Below are 21966 nucleotides of genomic sequence, written 5' to 3'. Positions count from 1 at the left end.
CCAGTTAGGGCTGAATTTTGTTTACTTCAAATTATTGAATTCAAGTGATTATTTCCTCTGGAAATACAAAAGTGCTGTGACAAAATTCTTGTATAAAGAAATTCTTTAGAATTTATACTGAATTCAAACCTGGAATGATATTTCTGTGTGTCAACAAGTGACTGTTGATCACTTTGCAGGCCATGACAAACACGTCTATTTTGGATCACTTTTGGACTTGAACTTAGTTTTATTCAGGACGCTTTATTACTAGGACTTGTGACTTTAATTCTTAGATTCATTAATGATTTAATTCGCAATAGCATAAGATCTTTTTCCTCATTTTGTACTTCCAAATAGGTCACGGGTGACAAGAATGGAGTTCACGGGTGTTTCTGAGAACGGCTCTTGACCGGCGTTTTGATTAGTCAATCTGACTCAGTGGTTTGGCTGACATTTCGAAATAACAAAACGATTTATTTTGTAAATAAAGCTAGTATTGTGCTTCTTCTGTTGCGTACTAACTGATGCATAGCTTTGTACACAGCGTTCTAACGAGCTAGCGCACTTGGAATTTTCACATTGAGTAGGTTGATTTGTCTACTGAAATTAATATCGGGTTTTTTTTGGGGAATTGCAGTTGAGACAAGATATAATCAAACGCTAGGAAATGTTTATTGCTGATGGATATATTGCGAACATTCAACGACATTTTGGATATATTTCTAACAGAGTCAAAGAACATTTTAGATTTAGAAACACAGTGACTTTTATGTAGCGTTCTCACATAAGCACATGGCTGTTGTAATTCAGAATGCATTTAGAATATATTTGTAGTACTTGTAATTGATATAACCTTTATGATTTAATGAATTCATTAACCGATATAAGTTCGTTTTCTTTATTTCTTTCGCTTTGTATCTTTGGGACAGAAATGTATATATCTGAATCATCCAAACAGTTTTGGTTGATGCTTTTTCTTTGCTACGTAGATTAAGTCCCTAGGTCGTAATAATATATATAATCCATATTTGTAGTCTGTTCTTTAATGGCTGATACGTGATGCGACATGTTCCAAAGAGAGGATGGTAAATGCGGAAGGCACGTCCTATTGAAAGACCTATATTTGGAATGAGGAGGGAAAGAAAGATAGGAGAAGAAGATGAAGTAGATGAATGATGCTGATACATCATCATCATCATCATCATCATCATCATCATCATCATCAACACCATCGTCGTCGTGATTGTCATCATTTTCTTCTTCTACTTCTTCCTGTTATTATTATTATTATTATTATTATTATTATTATTATTATTATTATTATTATTACTATTATTATTATCATTATAGGTTACATTCCTTTCTGAACACGGTAATATTTTGCACATACATAATATGACGGAGTCAAAGATGGGGACGTACACCTGTGTAGTTTCTAAAGATGAAGCAATAGCGGCAGCTAAAATCCAGGTCACAATTAAAGAATGTAAGATTTACCTCTCATTCCCTCTCCCTGTCTTTACATATATATATATATATATATATATATATATATATATATATATATATATATATATATATATATATATATATATATATATATATATATATATATATATAATATCGATAGTGTGGGCCATTCTTCTCTTTTTATATTTAATTGTAATACAGTTCAGCATGACTGGTGGAGTGTTTTTCAAGTCATATAATACTTGCTAGACAACCTAAATTAGTAAGCAGTCCCTTTCGCATAAGGATATTAAACAAAATAGAAATTAAAGATAAAATGTACTATACCAGTCAGACGTGATGACAAAAGTGTAAATTATGGATCTGTTCCACTATAATGAAAATAAACGAGCACAAATTAATAATTTGATTTCTTTCAATCATAAAACTGTCGCAGAGTTGAATCAAGCTGGAATCAAATCTTAAAGAAAAACATCCTGATATCCCAGGACTGTATTATACATGGATATTCAGTGCGATTGTGTGTTATTACTTTTATCGCGTGTAATAAAGGTCATCTGCAACAAGTGGAAATAATATACCTGTATGTTTTGGCAGCAGTTAATGGGGGCTGTTTAGCGAAAGTGGGAAAATACATTACTGAGCACCCTTATGCACATTTAGCGACAAGACATTTGTGCACATGCTGGGGACGTTTAGAGACAAGGGGTATTGAACATAGGGAATATTTGACCTTCTGAAAGGAGTTTAGCAGATTCCACTAACGGAAAGAGCAAATGAAATTTCGATATTCGTGACCCCAGATTGTCCTTTACCAATAAAAATAACACCGTTTGGGATGAAAGGGTCGCCATGTACATTTCAACGTCACATGAATATGATTACTTCTGATCTAGACGATTGTGATGCTTACATCGATGATGTCATCATCTACAACGACACCAGGAAAGAACATTTAGCAAAAATTCGGAAATTCTTTGACAGACTCACATATGTATGTTTGACAATTAATTTATCTGAAAGGGAATTCTGCCTTGCTAGTTTAACATTTCTAGGACGCATCGTGCCACATGGACAAGTTAAACCTCTAGATGCTAAGGTCAAGGTTATCTCTTAATTTCCCGTGCGTGTTAATAAAATGTAACTGATGCTTTTTTGAGTATGGCTGAATACTATCGACAATTATGTTCCAATTGTTCTATAATTTCTGAATCCCAGATAAATTTATTGAGTAAGAAAAACGATTTCCTTTGGACAGAAAAACCCTAGGAGGCTTTAGTTTGACTGGGGTCAGACACGATCCCGTCGTCTTTGCCAAGATTGCTTTCAACCAACACTTTGGAAATCGCCTTGACTTTCTAACAAGAGGCTGTCCGCCGATTGCCACTGTTTATAACGCCGCACGATCCGTTGAGGTGGACGTTCGATCAAATGATGTTTATGTTCGATCAAACGTTTGACAAATTCGGTTTTGCCTGAACCGTTGGGGCCGGCAATTAAGATGTTAAAGGGATGGCAAAGATACAAGGCCTTCCATCTGGCAAGATCTAAGTATTACGTGTTCGTAGATGAGTCTGAAAATGAAGCGAGGTGGAGCAGAGGCAGAGACATCAGATTTAGCGATAGTGCGGGGAATGTCACCTTTGACACGAAGACATACAAAACGCGAGCTTTTAAACTTTTTTCAGGTCACGTTTGTTTATTTTTTAAATGGAACAACAAGAAAGAAAGAAAAAATCATAAACCCAAATGATTAAGTACAGCGATAAAATACACATCAGAAAAATCATAGTCGAATATAAACATCTCACTGTACAACATGTCGTTGGTAACAAAGGTGTCATATGACAGTGTGTAATGTTCTTAGAGTCGCTACATTGGGTACAGTCACACAGGTGTCCTCCCGGAATGGCCTTTTGGGAATGTCCATGACATTCCTGTCCTGAAGGTAGTGGTTTTCCACTGTGCCGGGTTCTTTTGGCACTGCATTTAACCCTGGTTTTAAAGTTACTTTTTCACTGGACACTTTAAGTTCATTTTTTTGCTTTGAAAGCATAACACAAATCTCGGGCAATGTAAGCTACATCTTTGTTCCAAAGCTCAAAACGACAACTTTTCCAGTCACGTACAATGTTTCCGTGAGAGTGTGTGTCACAAAGTATACACACGTCTTTCTATACAATACGGAGTGGCTAAAATTTCACAAAGAAACGTTTCTTCAAACAGAGGTCAAAATGGAAACGACTGGTAAACGAAATCCAAGAAAGCAAGTCACTAAGACACACACCAAACGTCGACCCAAATTCATGGGACACATTTCTCGTAATAAGTGTTGGTAATCGCAAACTGTTAGAATATTCGCATTGATTTTCTTCTCGGAATCTGCTGTATCACCACTGATAAAGGTCGTAGCATGGTAGCCCGCTTTTATTCATGTTTTTATCGGAGGCAATAAGTGTACATTCTGCTCAGAGATGATCGTAATCCAATGATTAATATAAATTCTTTAGTCACTAACCGGCACATCACAACACACCATTTAGAAGTTTCCTCTTGAACTAAGTTTGCGTTGTGTAGAAGATTTTGGTAACCATCCGTACGTCTACCTTGTAGTAAAATGTAGCAGTCACAGCAAACAAATCCCAACGCCAACGTAATTTTTAAAAATGTCTGACCACTGGAACACTCTCATCTGAATCAGTCACCTTATATCATTTAGATACCAGTGGTGTAAAACATCGGTGACGTGACGGATGCAATTATTCTTTGCGTTTCACTTGTATTTTGTCAAGCTCTGGGTAAATGCGTTCTATCACCATCGTATGCTGACCACGAATGTTCTGTTGCAAACTATTTATCCAGAGATTACTGACTTCGTTCCACTAAAGGTAGGTTGTGACAATGCGGTGACCATCGAACATGATCCAGGTAAGCCGAATGTTTCTGCTCCCACTCGTGAAGTAACACGCCGCAACTGAAGCACTTGTCTTTATTTTTGTGCCCACGTAGATACATCCGTCTCTGTCTAATTATTCGGGGACAGGTCCTCCAATATATTTAGGCCGTTTTCCTTGGAACGTTAAAAATCGACTTTCAAAGTTGCAGTATTCACGCAAACGCACAAAGAACGAATATTCGTCCATCACGTGATCATTTTATTGAGAGCACTGTGAAACCCACAGCAGTTTGCTTTTGTTTGAATAGCATCTGTATGGTGGTAACTGCATGGTTTCACGTGGAGGATAACATTGACAATGAAAACCAGTAAAGGCATAAGGTGTTCTATAACGAGTTGCATCGATTTCGCATCCGTCAGGTTTGACACGCACAGGATCACTTTCCATGGTAGGTGTAGTGGTATTAGTAGTAGCAGCAGCAGTAGTTAGTAGTAGTAGTTGTAATGTCAACAGGACACAACTTGTGACTGCAAATGGAATAAACTCCATCCCAGTTAATCTATATTGTGGTGCTCGACAGTGGTCTGTTCTGGGACCTGTTCTCTTTGTTTCATACACTCAGCCCCTCTCAAGTGTCATTGATCAATATCCAGCTTCTACCAAATGTATGCTGATGACACCCAAATATACAAATCTAGCCACCCAACTGAAGTTGATGCTACCATCCAAGGTGTAGAGAGGTGCATTTCTGATGAGAAATCATGGATGGCATGTAACAAGCTGCAAATGAATGATGATAAAACCGACGCCATTCTGATCACAACACAGACTTTCTCATTCACATCATTTACCTGAAATAATAAATATCAGCAAAACTAACATTAAAATCACACAGTTATTACGAAACCTTGGTGTTAGTGTGGACATTACTCTCACATTGCACCAACATGTCATGAACATATGCAAGGCTGCATATCTTAAGCTGACACGCATCATCTCCATTCGCAAATATCTTCCAGTTGATTCCACTAAAACACTTGTGTGTTCATTACTACTTTCAAGACTGGAATATTGTAACTCAGTTATTTCTGATTCATCTCAAAATCTACTCCAAAAACTTCAAAAAGTTCAAAAAACAGCTGCTCGGATCATACTTAGAGTACCACGATCAGAGCACACCTCCCCACTGCTCTGTAGCCTACACTGGCTATCCATTCGATCCAGAATCAAGCACAAAATTTGTTCTCTGTGCTAATTTGCCCTGACGGACTCTAGTTCAACATACCTATCCTACCTCACCCATGTGTATACACCAGCAAGATACTTACGCTCCCCTTCTGACAATCGTATACTCATTATTCCCTCTATGAAAACAAGGTCATATAGGCAACGTTCTTTTGCATACCAGGGTCCAGCTACGTGGAATGAATTGCCCACTGAACAAAGACACCATGATCTCATCCAAGAGAGCACTTAAAACTCACTTATTTCGACTGCAAGAAAAAACTTAAAGACCTAATAATGTTTCCTACTTAAATATGTTCAGCATGTTTTTTCTATGTTTTCCAATTTCATGGTGATTGTTTTTTTATCATCATATCATTCTATACGGGTTTTTTATGTTATAGGTGTTGTCTACTGTTATAAAGCGATTAGAGCTTCTATGGATTGGCCGCAATACAAAGTCCTCATTATTATTACTTATTGTTATAAGTGCCCATGATGTTCTGCTGAAGTATTCATAACAAAGTTCCCATGTTGTGGTACTGAGTCGCTGGGGTCACAGTGTACGGCATCGCTTCATAGCAAGGCACCGCAACACACTCCACTTGAGAATCTCCGAACTTGAATTATGTCTGTTAAAAGGTTTCATCGTTCTCGCTTGGTCTTTGTACTTACAATGAACTATCGGTCTTGGACGTTTTCCCTTTTATATGCTGACCAATATCGAAGTGTCCGTACGGTAAATTTAAGTGATTGGGAAGTCGAACTTGCTTCTGGTATACGATTAAATACATTTTTTCCAGAGGTCGACTAAAGATTTGGTGTGTGGGTAAACGTACAATCTTGTGCGGTTCGCACGTGGTCACCTTTAAGTTTCCATTCTGTACAGACTGCAAGGCTTCTTCCAATACGCCAAAGTTCACCAGTAGACTTTTGCGATAATTGAGATTCAATTCTTTCACTTTACACTCCGTTTGCACTTTTTCTTCAGGGTCCCTGTATTCGTAGCAGTAATTTTTAGGACAGCCACTAGCAAATATTAGAAACTTGCCGTCGGGGTGCACGTCCGTCCAGAATCCTAAACAGTGTCCTTCAATGACTGGATACCGGTGACCAAGCCGATCGATGGACCTGCAACTGTTTGTGTCAAAATATAGGACGCGATCTCCTAGCAGTCATGTGTTTGTGTGTTTGATTAGCATTTTTAACTTAGCTTTAACAATTGTTCAGTCATATCACTACGATGAATACAGTGTGGCAGTTTATAGTGATGTCTAACACAGGGGCATCATGCCGCAGTCTCGTAGCATGATGTCCCACCCACTCACATTATCCTGACACCAGGCCGACCAGTCCTAACACTAGTACGTTAATGCAGAGTACCAAGCGAGGTTGCTTTTAGTACCATTTTTGTAAGTCTATGGTATGTCTCGAAACTACGACCTCCCGCTTCCGAGGCGGACTCTAACCATTAGGCCACCGGAGCGATCCCTAGCAGTTCCAAAGCTTCGTACAATTTTATTCGAGCATGAACTTCATATATGCTGCAATAATAATGTTTCCAAATTTGTCAGCTTTTACAAAGTCCAGTTCTTCCTTGTGATTGACTAAAAGCATATCCTCACGAAGGAGGTCCACTTGTTTCATTTATATGGTTTTGTCGTGAATCATCTGGAAGTAATGGGAATGTTCGGACAAATACTCCGTCTTGGGTAAACACGGTCTTTGTGCCATTTTATCCTACCAGCAAATTAACATCACTTTGGCAAACTATCGCCTTTCTTCAATTTTCTCCACATGGTCTAAAGTGATGCATTCCCGCTTCAAGTATTTCTCTTCGAATTTTTTCGGGACTGTGTCACCAGGATAGCTGATGGCTTTTTGTTTCAGTTTTAAAAAGGTTTCAACGTAGTCTGCGAAAATGCCTCTCTGCTTTTGGTTGCCCTTGTGGTATATTTATGTCTTGGGAAATTAGTAACTGTCGTACACTTCTAACAACTGGTATTCCATTTCCAGAACTTTGAACAATTCCACTCTGACCCACGTTCCTGCCAAAGGGCGTTTTTTCTGGGTGTGCTGACAAGGCTGGTCTTGATTGCACGTTTCGGTACAAGTACTGCACAAGGGAAACATCTGTTTTTCTTGGCAATGGTGCGGTAACACAGGATACAACAAGTCCATCGTAGGTAATACATTGCACTCGATCAATCCTTCATATTCTCAAATGTTTTCAACGTTGATGTCTCCGGTCATCAATTGCGGGTGCCCTGTGATAAAGTGAAAATATTTCACACCTAAGGATACAGCGAACATACGTCGAAGTATTTGATTTCTTCTCCTTCCTCCTCGTCGGCTTCGTACAGGAAACAGGTGACATTCATCCGTCCTCATTACAAACCGTCCCGTCCATTCAGATGGTCCACCAACTGTTAACTTTCCCCAATACATATAAACTGGGGATCGGTTTTCAAACGGTGATCGTACTCGTGTTCCCACATTTCCGCCACATGGAATCATTGTTGTTCTAAAGTCAAACGGGACTGACAATTCCCTGGTATAAGGCTTCCATATTACGTTGTATAATCTAATTTTTACTGTCACGCTGAACGTAGCAGATGGGACATCCGTGGAATGCGTTTTTGTGATTTGGATTTTTAACGTAGCTTTAAAACCTTTCAATCATGCGGCTACGATGTCTGTACTGTGGCAGTGTATAGTGATGTCTAGCAGTGTATAGTGACGTCCAACGCCCGAAAATGTCACGAAGTACAGTATTGTTCAGGCCAAAGCCCGACGCACGATTAAAAACGTAAAAGAGCGTCATGGAAAAATCTTTAAATTCTCGTTCATTTATAAAGAAAGTTTGGGACAGGATCTGCAAAAAAATGGAAAGAGAAAAGACAATTCCTTTCAACATCTCAATCTAAACAACAAGAATTTTAATTCCAAACTTGACATAGTTAATATAATTGCTGATAGTTTCTCTAAAAGTTACTCATCGTTTAATTATTCAGAAGCCTTCAGAATATTAAAAGCTCAGAAAGAAAAGGCAATGTTGAAATTCACATCGAATAACTCAGAAAGTTATAATCAACCGTTTACACTGTCTGCGCTGATGTAATCTCTGAATAAGGCCCACGATACATCCGGTGGGCCTGACAAAATACATTACCAATTTTTGAAACATCTTCCAGAATTTTCAAGAACACTTCTTCTGGAAATCTTCAATGATTTATGGATTACCGGTAATGTACCAAACATGTGGAAAGAAGCAACAGTAATACTAGTTCCCAAACCAGATGAATATAGCGCAGATCCTAACAGCTATCGACCTATTGCACTCACAAGCTGTGTGTGCAAAACAATGGAACGAATGATCAATTCTCGGCTTGTATGGTACCTGGAAACTAATATTTTAATAACTCCTTTCCAGAGTAGCTTTCGATATGACCGGAGTAACAATGGTCATCTGGTTAGACTGGAAACACGTATTCGCGATGCATTTATCAAGAAGGAACGTTTAATAGCGGTTTTCTTTGATTTAGGAAAAGCCTATGACACAACATACAACCTACGCGTGAACAGTACTACGAAGGAACGTTTTGATACAATAAACGTTAGTTGTATTCTAGAATTCTTAAAATAAGTAAATATTTATTCTAAACTATAACTTTTATTTCATCACGTTAAGAAGATTTAAGTTATGTATAAACCGTCCTTTACATTCAATATTTTTCATTTATCATTATAAAGATACACCGTTTACATTTTTTTCTGAATATACGTGTGCCTTGCCGCTGTTGGTACGTATGCTTTGTCTACAATACAAGTAGGGCACAATGCTAGCAGTTGATTAACACTTTCATTATGTGAACCATACGTCTCTCGATATTGTTTGTAACAGATTGGACTGATAAAAATGAGTTGACAAGTTGAGTAATGCACTCGCTGTTGTCCTTCGTCAAGACAGGGTTTAGAGGAAAGAGATCCTGATCATTTCGATCCACAATGCTTGTTTGGCTCTCGATTGTTATAGCCATAGTCGCATTTCTCACAGGAATAATTATATCCCAGGAATGGGACGACACTGGTGATGGCATCGAAATGTTCATGTGATAATAGACTTCGATGTTTTTACGCCTTTAAAACGTTGCCTCGAAGCAATAGAGGTCCATGTACTTTTTGAGGGTGTACTTTCATGCTGTAGCTTGGAGCCAAGACGCCTTGCAATTTTTGCAATTCAGGAGTGCCTCAATGTGTGTCTTTGGATAGACTCGCTTGCTGTAGCAGGCGTTGTGCTTCTGTTCGTGGTTTCGCTCGTTCCGATCGTTGAATAGTTTTCCAGGCTGTTTTCAATCTAACGTGTCGATTTTGACGGCATGCATTCGTCGTACGAGGATGGCGCGGGCAAAACCCATCTTGTCTTGAGTGTTGTTAATTCGGACGAGGCTCTTTTTGGCGCTGCGAACGTCGTCAAGCAAAAACACGATTTTGCGTCCGGTCTCTTTGGGAAGAGATTCGTGGGTCATGAAAAGTGTCGATTTTCCATTAGCGATGTGAAACTTGTTTGATTGTTGCACGTGTTAAAACTTGTCGATGACTTTGGAAGACTTCAGTTTTGATTGTCTGCTCAAGTCTATTCAAACAGGGGACTTCAAACTGTCGTGATGAATGGAAAGTGGCAATCGATCGTCTTATTTGGCTTGACATTGCCGTTTTAGTGTGAGTAACAGAGAATCCCACACCTCTGTGATAAAACCCTCTGCTTTCTCCAACGGTACTTCGGACCTGAAATGTTTGAACTTCGCCGTGAAAGTTGAAGCCGTGGTTCCAAATTTTCTCGAGGAGCGCTTTTCCGTCACTCGAATGTGGTAGCACTTTCGAGGGTTTACTAATGGTGGTGGTGGTAGACTTTGGTTGCATGTAGAATCTTTGGGTCTGGATTCTGGCTCACTCATGTCATCTTCAAATTCGCAGGCATGAAATCGAGCTAATATTTCAGCTACTGTGCGAGATGTTAAGTCACGTTTCGGCCTCTTACTTTCTTTTCTTTTCTCCACGAAATGATGCGATGGTTTCATCTTGACTGCACAATGTCAAATGATTACATTTTAAACGACATGGGTCCTTTTATATACATGTCAGACCAGTGTATATAAAATATTTAACCTTGACTTTGTCAAAGGATTCAGATTTTTTGTTCATATTTAGATTTATTTGTATTCAAATTATAATATTTATCCTTGAAAGGATTCAGATATATTTTTATTCTGATTGAGTTATTCTGTTTATAATATTTATTCAGATTCAGTCTGTGTAAATGTTTGCTCCTTCTCGTGTGTTGATAGCATATTTGGGGTTTCTTCAGAAAGTACGAGAAAGAACAAGAAGTAGGTGTAGAAAAAGAAGAAATTAAAAGAACAAAAAGAAGAAAACAATGGCCTTTTCCAGGACCAATCATATGCCTCCAAAATATATTTATTCGCTTTGACAACAAATTCTATTTTAGTCGATTTTAACGATTACGTTTGTATATGATTTTTATGTCTCTGTCTAATCTATATCCCGTCAGTCCCGCCATGCGTTGTATTATTGGTATAGTTTATGAACTAGCTGAACTTAACCGGCATCCGCTAATCGCTACCAGCTGAGCTATTTGAACTTATTCGCTACCAGCTACCCATTGAACTAGCTGAACGTACCCGCTACCCGCTTCCTTATACAACAACCAAACTTTCCTTTCTTGCTATACAGGCCTAATATTCCCCATGTTCAATTCCATTCGTCGCTACACTTGCCCAGTATGTAATAAAAAAGATTGTCGCTAAACGTGCCCAAGGGGTTTGTAATGTACTTTCCCATTATCGCTAAACAGCCCTCATTAAGTACTTTCGGAGCATCGTCTAGACAGCCATCGAAGACCCCTTGTGATCGCTGTTATAAATAAGAACCTGTTCAATAATTGAAAATTATGAAAAAGAAGCAAACCAAAACACACACCAGGCTTGCATAAACATGGGATGTGGCCCAACTCGATATCCAACTGGTTACTCTTGGAAATTGTTTCATCAAATCTATGCTGTTGGGGGTGTGGGTGACGGATGAGACCGAGGCGCAACTCCTCTTCCTGGTAAGTTACATTGATGGGAACCCAATCTGCAACGAAGCAATTACAGCCTACGGACACTTTATAGAATATATTGGTCCCTTTGGTCGCCGTTTTGCATTGTCGACTGCGAGGAGAGTGTATCATGCTCACTTTAGGAAAATATGGCTTTGGGTAATCGTGTTACATCCGTCTATTACCCAGAGGTAAAAGTCAACAATCAGTATAGCAGAGAGTAAGCAGGATTTCAGAATTGAAGATCAAGTCGACATAATAATCAGCACAACATAATTACAATTCGATTTTGCTATCATCATCATAGATACCATCGTTTTAACCATCCTTATTATATTGATGTTGCTGAAGCAAAGTATCAGTAATGTCAGGGACCTACCAATTACTGTCCCAAGGGCTTCATGTTTTGCGAAAAATGTGACCCTCAAATGGCTTGAAAAAATTAAATACAAACAATATAAATATAATGGAACTAAATTAGGAACAATATAGATATAATGATATTCTTTTCAACTAATATGTTTTGTTGGTGATTTAGAAATGGTTATTGTAAGATTTGTCAATTCATTTGTAAGCCATCTGGCGATTTGAAGTTTGTGGCTGGTTGCAGGGGCCTAAACTTTGAGGCAAGTGTTCGAGGAGATTCATGTCATTCCTGTATAGAAGCTAGCATCGGACAATACATCTCCTAGTTGAATTGTCATGTGGCCACACTATTTCAACTACAGTTTCATAATAGTCGGCAAATTTATTTAGTACCCGTTTGTATAATATCTACTGCAAATTGTTATAATCCCATTTGTATGCTGTCTGCTGCAGATGACAACATTGTGCAAATCGTCCACTAAGTTGACATCTGAGCGCATTGATAAGATTTTCCATTTACAAACATATTCAAACTTTTTTTAATCAGAAATATACTCAATATTATAAACTAAACACCGTCCAAGTGTCTGTATTTTTATGGTCATGCTCATATGGCATCTACATTTTTAAAGCCTGATTTGTAAGCAACGCTCGATTATTTACAAGTAGTAAAATTTAAATATAAGTTACTGTCAGGCTTTTAACTTTTAACTTGAACAATCAATCATAAATCTGAGTTATTTATTTTTAACGCGAATTTTCTGTAAATTATATATTCTTTGCAATTTCTATTACTGAAACTGACGTAGCATAGTTTAATCCATTATTATTAATGACTGCCTGTGGAATAATGTAACTTTTAAAATAGAGAATAGTCCTCATCGTTAAATATCTTAATATTTGGTAAATGTAGAATCGACATCACATATATTTTATTTCTCGTTTGCCAAAATATCACTCGAAAACAATATGCGCGGGACAAATACGAATTTTTTTCTTCTTTTTTTGCTATTCTTCTAGTTCAATTGTACTTAATTATTTGATGTTTTAGTCTATCCATTTTTCCACGGAATGGAAAAAACTATGCCAATTTTAGAGTTCAATTCAGGCTTGAGTGTTTCAATGTTTTGATGTGTTATAGTATGAATTGAATGAAACCTTTAACTTGATAAAAAAAAACATTTCTTAATGCATATAAACTTTCGGCCTAAATAATATAAGTCCTTTCTTATTCGTATCTTTGATTATGTCAATACTATCTTCTGCCACACTGATTTTATCAATGAGTTCCCGATCAACGATTACCTTTGTGTACGTATTTTGTTCCTTCATGTAACATAGCATGTAACTTATTCAAAAATTTAAAACGTGACATCCAGTATCGTTTTTTCATTATTATCCCTTGACGATAAACTACAAGTTTATCTGATTGTTTACACCATGTTGTCTTGCACGCGTTTTTGTTTTGTCGTCGTGAATATTCGTTTAGTATTGAAAGCATATATCTTATTTTTCCATTACATAACACTGATGAGAAACGTTTTGTATTTTCATGAATGTGTCGAATTCCACGAATCAAATTAATTTTTGTAGCTGTTCCACCCGAGAATACTGTTATGTATATTGAATTTTCATTGTTTATTAGTGGGTTTTCTTTAGTTTTTTTTATTGCATTATATGCTTTTGGGAATGTAAAATTTGATCTAATAGCTGCCCTTGTCAATGATCAGTTACAAATTTCGTAAACAACATAAGATTACAATAAGGATTATTTTCTTAAACTGGGCCAGGGACATTTGTACTTCTCATATAGCTAGACTCTGGACTATGCAATGAAAGTCACATGTTCTGCTGCAACAGATCTTGTAATTCCTTTAGAACAACGAATATTTTTCCCTATTCTGGATTTTTCTTTTTACGTCTTAGTTTGTTATATAAATATTGTTGTCGGGAAACTTAATTATTCTGCAATAACATCTGAAGCAGAAATCAGACTGAGAGTTGTGTACTGTATTTCGTTTGGGCTGGAATTTATTTAATCAAATTATTTATTAACCGGAAATATAATCCGTTCATCGAGATAAAATTCTAGGAAATTGTGACTTTGATTTATAGTGAAATTATTATATTGATGTAATCTTGGATATTATAACTGTGATTCAACGATCGAATATTAGTACATCATTACTAATCTGGTCATAACAGACACATCAACACTTTCAGCGTGGGATTTATTTTTGAATACCAGTAAAATGTATTCTGAACATTATTATATTGGACTTTTGTTTGTAATTCTAGGATTATTTGGGATTTAAATTCAAATACCGTAAAATCTGTCCTTTTTGTTTTCACCTGTTATTCTAGGGAGGTAAATTATATGTTGAATTTTACAAAATGTGCTCTTCAACAAATATTGGTCTTTTCCAATTCACTTAGTAACCATTTTTATCTAAACAGTTGTGAAAAAGTTTTACGGCACTGATTAGGTATATAACATGGAATCATTTTCTTGAATTGTGGTGGACAATTGTAACATCAACCTCTAGAATATTCCACAATATGTAGTCTTCAAGAATCCATACCATCTATGTTTAAAGTGAATATAAGTCAAAAATATAAAGTATCAATAATAAATAGCTCCAAATTGTTGATTTTACTTTTGTTTCGTAATGTATATAAAAGATTTGCGTCGTGACGTACTTGTAACATTACTTGTACTATTTTGTATTAAAAAAATAGTAGTAGTAGTTGTAATATGTATTGATGTTGCTATACACTTCATTGATGTGGTGTTAGTGGTGGTCTTGATAATAGTAGCACCAGCAGCACGGCAACAGCTACACTGATATATTTAATGACTGTAGCGGATTAGACGGAAATATCACAGCTATTTTTGTCTGTTCACTTTCTTTCTTGTGGCAGAGGTATGGTACTGATATGTATGACACTAGCATGAATAGATATTCAAGCAGTGGTATTTGTAGCAATAATTGGTACACGTATTAGAGATCGTGGTCATTATAGTAGCAGCAATGATAGTAGTGGTAGTAGTAGCAGTTGCACTATAGTGGCAGTAGTTGTAGATGTAACACTAGAAACATATATTAATAGTAATTTTGGTAACAATAATCAACTATAGCAGCATACTGAACGATGTTGCTGTGGTAATTGTGGTGGTGGTGGTGTGTGTATGTGAAACCTCCGTGTATTGAACAAGTGGTCGAGGAACCCAGAAATACAAATATTGGACTATTTTATTTTTGACATTACAGCTCCAGCTGATGTTGTCAGTGTTTGGTCATCGCCACAAAGAGCTATGCAAGACCGAGAACTTAATTTGCATTGTGAAGTAACTGGTTATCCAGTACCAGCAATAAACTGGAGCTTTAGCAATGTGAGTTTCTTCCTTGATGTAGATTATTTTAGCAAATATGTTGACTCTTTAACTTAAAACGTTGCTTATTATGTCATAAGGATTTGTTGCAAGGTTCAAATGGTTACAACTCATACATGGAACATTTTCTATATAGGAAATTAAAATCAATGATTCATCCATTAATCAGAGCATAGCAACTTTATATTCGATATAAATATTCGAAGTATTGTAAAGTAGAAAAAAGTATATATACATATTTGCTAAAACCGTCCAAAAGTATAAACAAATATAATGAATATTTTCCAAGAAAGTGGATGTCCATTTACTTTCCTCTCTAAAATGAAAATGAATCTTCCAGTCCCCAAGAAAAATAAGAACCATGAGCGCCAGAAATCCTCATAACAGGGCAGCAGCCTTCTCTACTGCTAGGGCAAATAATTCTACGTCGTTGTACAGAAGACAAAACATATTAATATAAGCATAACCACTTAAAAATAATATGATAGAGCGGCTTTTATTTAACTTCGCGAATCTTAACTCAAAAGGTTAACCCTAGAAACGTACTTTCGTTGGCTGTCGAAGAGATTTTTTAGGATTACTCTTCACGTTATTTTACATCTGCGCCAAACATCATTAACGTTCTGAGCCCAAACGTTAAATTGATTTTAGTGCATGACTTATTGAATCATAAATTGCACATTCCATTATCCGTATTGATCAATACTTTTTTTGTGTGCTGAGAAAACACTTTTTTCCATGGAGGTTTGAGAAAGGTTAATCCTAATGCTCCATCCTGGCACATAGTACAAGTCAATTGCAGGTAAAGAAACAATATGCCGAACTTGCCTGGGCACAGTAATCAGAAAAAAGGAGATGCAAGCCTAGCAAATTAAATATGGTCGCCATTGCTAGATGAGTGGCAGAATGCCTTTCTCTGTTTCTGCATAGGTGGAACAGATATAGAGATATATCATGTGTCTTATTTGCTTGTACCAGCCATGATATTTATTAGGTGCCTCATCAAGGATCTTTTGCTTGAGTCTTCCTGTCAAAATATTGGCACAACCAGGTGACATTGTTGTGACCATTGCCTCTCCATTGACTTGTAGGAAATCATAGTAGTTCATTTAAAACTTGTTAAACTTAAGAACATTTCTTACAAGTTTGACAAAATATCACGCTGGATGTAAAGAATCAGATCGACGATCGCATTCTTCCTTGCATGCTGTGATATCTTGTTGAGATTGTAAGCAGAAGCTTGGATCTTCAAAGGCAGTTTTACCACGAAAAGGCTGAAGGAGAAAAGCAGCGAGTTCAGATTTTGTTTTTTTCCCCGTGGGATCGATGTTTTCAGAAATGATTGACCTCCAAGGGTTCCGTTCCTTGTGTAGCTTAGAGAGAAAACTGGTTTGGGATCAACTGATAGGAGGTAGGTCGGTGTTTAATGTTGGACACCATTTCAACATGTTCAGCTGTTGGGTCTTGGCCGAGCTTCTTATAAAATGTTCAGTCTACACGCGTCCTTTTCGCCTCAGCACAGTAGTCAGATGTATTGATTATATCAAGGCAGGATCTCTTTTATTCTGGCTTAATGACACTCTTTTCATTTTCGTACAGCTTCCTCTGCAACTGTCTTTCCTGTCGGGTTAAAGTGCCCTTTATAGTGTGGCTCTGTGCAACGTAATGCCATTTTCCACTACAGACACGAATGCATTTAGAGTTGAAACTTTTCTAGCGCTTGGAACGTGCTCGCTATTTAGATATAATCTGTACGGGTCTTAGTTTCCAACAAAGGGTTATCCAGGATCTTTATTTCACGTTTCCCTACATCTAATTCTTAGTGTAAGACCTCTGAAGTTTTTTTTCAGTTCCAATACATTTTGGGACAGGAACAAAACATGTGATCTTTGTACAAGAACCTTATGTTTGAGTCAGAAAACGATACAGATGATATGTATATGACAGTATTGGCAGTCCGGATGGCCGAAATGGCCTACTTTGCACCTGATGGTGTTACGCACTTCTTCATTTGTGATGTGGTCTGTGTAAGAGATGCCAAGGATGGTTCTGTAGCATCTCATTTCAAGTGACTGGATTCTTCATTGTAATTCTGCTGTCAGTATCCAGGCCTCACATGATGGCAGAAATGCTTTCCCGCAAACTTTCTATTATGTTTCTTTTTGGTTTTGTCCTTAACAAGACCACGTTTACGATCTTTCTGCATTACGTCGTCTCTACAACATTTGCCGTGTTACTACCTGGAACGGTGCCATTGTGTTAGAAATGCGTTTAGGAAATGTATTTAGATCACATTGCCTTTGGTGTGGATCAACTTGAAATATGATCCCTCCCTCCAATTATATGTTTTAATGTAGAAATTCTTGGTGAAAATAAATACAAATGTAATTAGAACTGCATTATGACGTATTCTTCAACTCTTCGCATATAACACTTTGAGATAAACCTCTTAGTAAGTACAGTGACGTGTCACATGCTACGTGGAGGACCCTTAATGTTGATTGTTGTCCACCCATATTATATTTATTGCACAGTGTTGTTGTATCGGTCATGTGCTCATTTCTCTGTTATTTGTTCATATCTACCTCTTATCTAAGGTGTATGTATGTGAGTACTCATGGCATGTAAAGGAGCAAGCATTATTCTCCAAAAGTTTTGAAAGAAATATAGGTTGCTGCATCTGGGAAAATATGAATGAATTTTCAGAGCAATTCTGAAGGGTATAATGTGTGTACTATTACTTAAAAATCGAGTTTGTAATTCCATATAATCTTAGTAATCTTTCTATTGTATACTCAGTTTGCTTTTCTACACTAGGCTGAACAATAAAAAGAACAACAAAAAACATTGAATTCATGCAACAACAATATTCATGACTCAACCTATGGATCTTTGAAGTCAGTCAATCTTTTCAGAAATAAATCTCGCTTCGGTCTACTTAAATTTGAAATTTAGAGTCATCGAAACAACTATTCCAGTTGGTCTTGAACAGTGAGACTTTCATTTTTCTCTCTATGCAACTAAATCCTGATGTTCTAGTTGTGACGGATTGTATTTATTAGCTGCATTAATTTTTTACGATGTACATGTAACTGGTATCGTTTCAGTTGCACAATTGTTTATATTGTTGTCATTATTTGTTTAGAATCATAATATGGGAAACTATGAATTATTTTAATTACAATTCTCCGGAAAACAGAAAATTAGAAACTGTTCGCTCGGGGATAATACATTCATTTTGTTTTGAGTTCAGTAAGGAGAATGTGGTTTTTGTTGGAAATGTGGTCGAAATTAGCACCAAGTATAATTTCGCGTTGCGGATAAATTTGTGGAACCCATGTAATTTTTATTACCAGAATAACTAAGAAATAACACTTGAGGGGAATACAAGATACCAAATTGTAAGTATGTATATTGCCTTTGTTATTACCAGATAGAGACGACATTTGCATCTTCTTTTTTGTAGAGACCACAGCTATTTACATGACCTGTATGACTTCTAACCCAAACATAAATTAACGAATTGTCTCAAAATAATCAAAAAGGGAAAATAGCAAAGGAGCTGCGATGTGAAAGCCCATTTCGCCAGCAGAAATAAGTCTACTTTGTCGCCATGGCTAATTGGCCCTGAGTATCTTGCTTTTCTATCAAAACCCGCCTTCTTCTGTTCTTGTTTTTGGTTTTCAAATTAACTGCTTTTTACCGACTTGTAAAATGGCACGTCTTTGAGGGAGATAGGAAAACCCATTGCCTTAATATGCTTGTCTGTGCTATTTGTAGTGACCCTAAATAACGGATTCAATTATCAAAACTTAGATTCAATACTGCGTGTCTCGCGTATCTGGTGGATATTGAGGATATCGCGATCATTCGTTTGCTTGGTTGAAATTTTCTTTGGTGTCTCAATAAATTCGTTTGCATCCCCACCTTTATCAGATCTATCTTCCAGTGGAAAAATCTAAATAAATCAAAAGCTAATACACCTGCTACGTACACTGTTTGTTTACAATCAAAATAAGTTCTGAATACTCGTTACCAATTTTAGACACGTGTTTAACAATGTAAATCACTGTAGTATAGAAAAATACTGCAGGATTCTGACAATGAAAAGTTAACGGCGATGACTATGAGCATAATCAGATTAAGACAGGTCGTCTTCCTTACTCAAAAGCGATTTCAGTTAGCCATCAAAATGATTTCAACATAATTAGTATCCTCGGAATCAATTCAAAAGGGTTAGCTTATGTTCAGACTAGCAATACTAACTATAACATATTATAGAACTAAAGTTTTAATACATACAACTTTGTTTCTCTACCAGCCTTTTGCAAAGAAGTTGGCTATTTTATCTTCCTTTCGATCAGCTTTAGAAGGGGGAAAGTACGTAAGGTAGTGTTTGAGGAATATTTCGTTGCTGAAATTGATGCATACAATTTAAAAAGTTTAAAGTGCATATCTGTGTTTGCCTAGTAAATGATTTTTGTTGCGGGGTATTGTTCGTTATAAATCCGAAAAAATCACAAATATGTACAGAGGGCTAAGGTATGGGAAACACATTTTTAAATATTAAAAACTCCTATCCATTTTAAAAAATATTAACGATTGTATTTTCGGGAATAACTTTGCGAGAGTAGCTCCGTGACTTGTTCATGATTATATCACACATCTATATACAGTTTGTGGAAAATCTTGTATGGGAGCCAACCAAATGTGAAATAATCCAAACCATGCAAATGTGGAATACGAATTTAGTGATTTGTGGTCATATGGTAACTTGAAGTAAATTATTTATTATATTTGCACTATTAAGAAGAAGCTTTCAGATGATATCAACTGTTGAATTAAGGTCATTGGAAATAGACAAAACGCACGAGTGTGAATGCCAGCGACTTTTAAGCGAATGATTGAGATGGTATGGTTGGCTGTTTACAGGAAAGTCGATGGGTCCCTTAACCCGATGACCATGGTTCGAATAATTGTAGATACGGCATTGAAAACTCTACATTTGTTGGTATTAAACAACTTAGATGTTAACAGGGACAGTATATTCTATATATATATATATATGTGTGTGTGTGTGTGTGTGTGTGTGTGTGTGTGTGACTGTTCTCAACTAAATGGTTTTTAAACCACTAATCTTACCCCGAAAATTACTAAATCATGTTTTTCCTAATCCTATATGGAAAAGAGCATGAAATTCAAATTTGTGCTAAAATTCAATCTTTATTTCACATTAGGAAAGTTCTTTTAGCTGAATTCGTCAATTCGCAGTTGGGAACAAGTACAAAAACAACGTCAACCTGTATACTAAAAAAAGATTGAATTTGTTGTAATATTTGTAGTTCCAAACAATTTTCTCCGGACTCTATGCTCATTTAGACGAAATGAAATTAATTTTGCTGTCTTTACGAATATTCCTGCCAATCAGTGCCAGCTTACTATATTTCCAGATATTACTTCATTATCTTGAGTTGTTCAATATTTGTATAATTTTAGATGAATTAATACAATCTGGCACCCCTATGATTTTTGTATACTCATTTTATGTAGGTATGCATGCATGCATGTATGTATGTATGTATGTATGTATGTATGTATGTATGTATGTATGTATATATGTATGTATGTATGTATGTATGTATGTATGTATGTATGTATGTATGTATGCATGCATGCATGCATGTATGTATGTATGTATGTATGTATGTATGTATGTATGTATCTATGTATGTATGGATGGATGAATGGATGGATGGGTGGGTGGGTAGGTGGATGGATCTATGCATGCATGCAAGCATGAATGCAGGTATGTAAATATGTATGTATATAGGCTGGTAGGTAGGGGGTAGGTAGGGGGTTCGGTAAGTAGGTACTTATCCATGAATTTACGTACATAATATATACTCAGCCATATCAGCCATAGCCAAACCATATAGAAAGTTAAAATGCCTATGTATGTATTTGTATGCATCACAGTATGTACACATCTGTGAAGAAGTTTATATGTATAAATATGATGTATGCAGCTTAAAATGGTTTTAATTTCCATAATTCTTTTTTATTTTTAGCCAGAGGGACAACCATATGTACCGCCTAATGTGACGTATCCTTCGCACGAAATTGTCCATATCCAGAACTTCAGTCCACGTTATCATAGAGGAACCTGGACGTGCATTGCAATAAATAAATTTGGAATAGACACCTTAGGAATGGTCGTCGATTAATATGCCCGGGTTCTGTTGTTTGACATAGAAACACAAATGAGATAAATATTGAATAAAATAATAATTTTCAGCACCGTCTTTTACAGAGTTAAGATTTCGCCCCTTACGGCTAGAAACCAGATATTGGCTGTAGCATCATTTTACAAGTCAGCTTAGTTGAGCTAAAATGCTCTGAATAAATTCAAACACGATTTCATTAGAAAAGATGGATTACAAATCTTTTTCATTTCAAAATCGGTTCTGATTCTAATTTCTTTTGCATCCCGGTTGAAATCCATCGATTTAAAT

The 21966-nt window shown here is 36.6% G+C and overlaps 1 protein-coding gene across 1 annotated transcript in view; it reads left to right on the top strand.

Annotated features, from left to right (window-relative positions):
* Positions 1–21748, top strand: part of LOC149793822 (uncharacterized) — a 90942-nt gene extending 69194 nt beyond the window's left edge. The window contains exons 10-12 of the mRNA XM_089966471.1: positions 1333–1468; positions 15333–15454; positions 21523–21748. Coding sequence (XP_089822597.1) covers positions 1333–1468; positions 15333–15454; positions 21523–21678 — 414 coding nt within the window. The 3' untranslated portion in view covers positions 21679–21748. The remainder of the gene's footprint in view (positions 1–1332; positions 1469–15332; positions 15455–21522) is intronic.
* The last annotated feature ends 218 nt before the right edge of the window (positions 21749–21966 follow it).

This window comes from Sinohyriopsis cumingii, chromosome 8, assembly GCF_028554795.1.
Source record: "Sinohyriopsis cumingii isolate HCF-2022 chromosome 8, ASM2855479v2, whole genome shotgun sequence".
NCBI lineage: Eukaryota > Metazoa > Mollusca > Bivalvia > Unionida > Unionidae > Sinohyriopsis > Sinohyriopsis cumingii.
The sequence above is the reverse complement of the archived record's forward strand: the minus strand, read 5'-3'. Positions and strand labels throughout refer to the sequence as shown.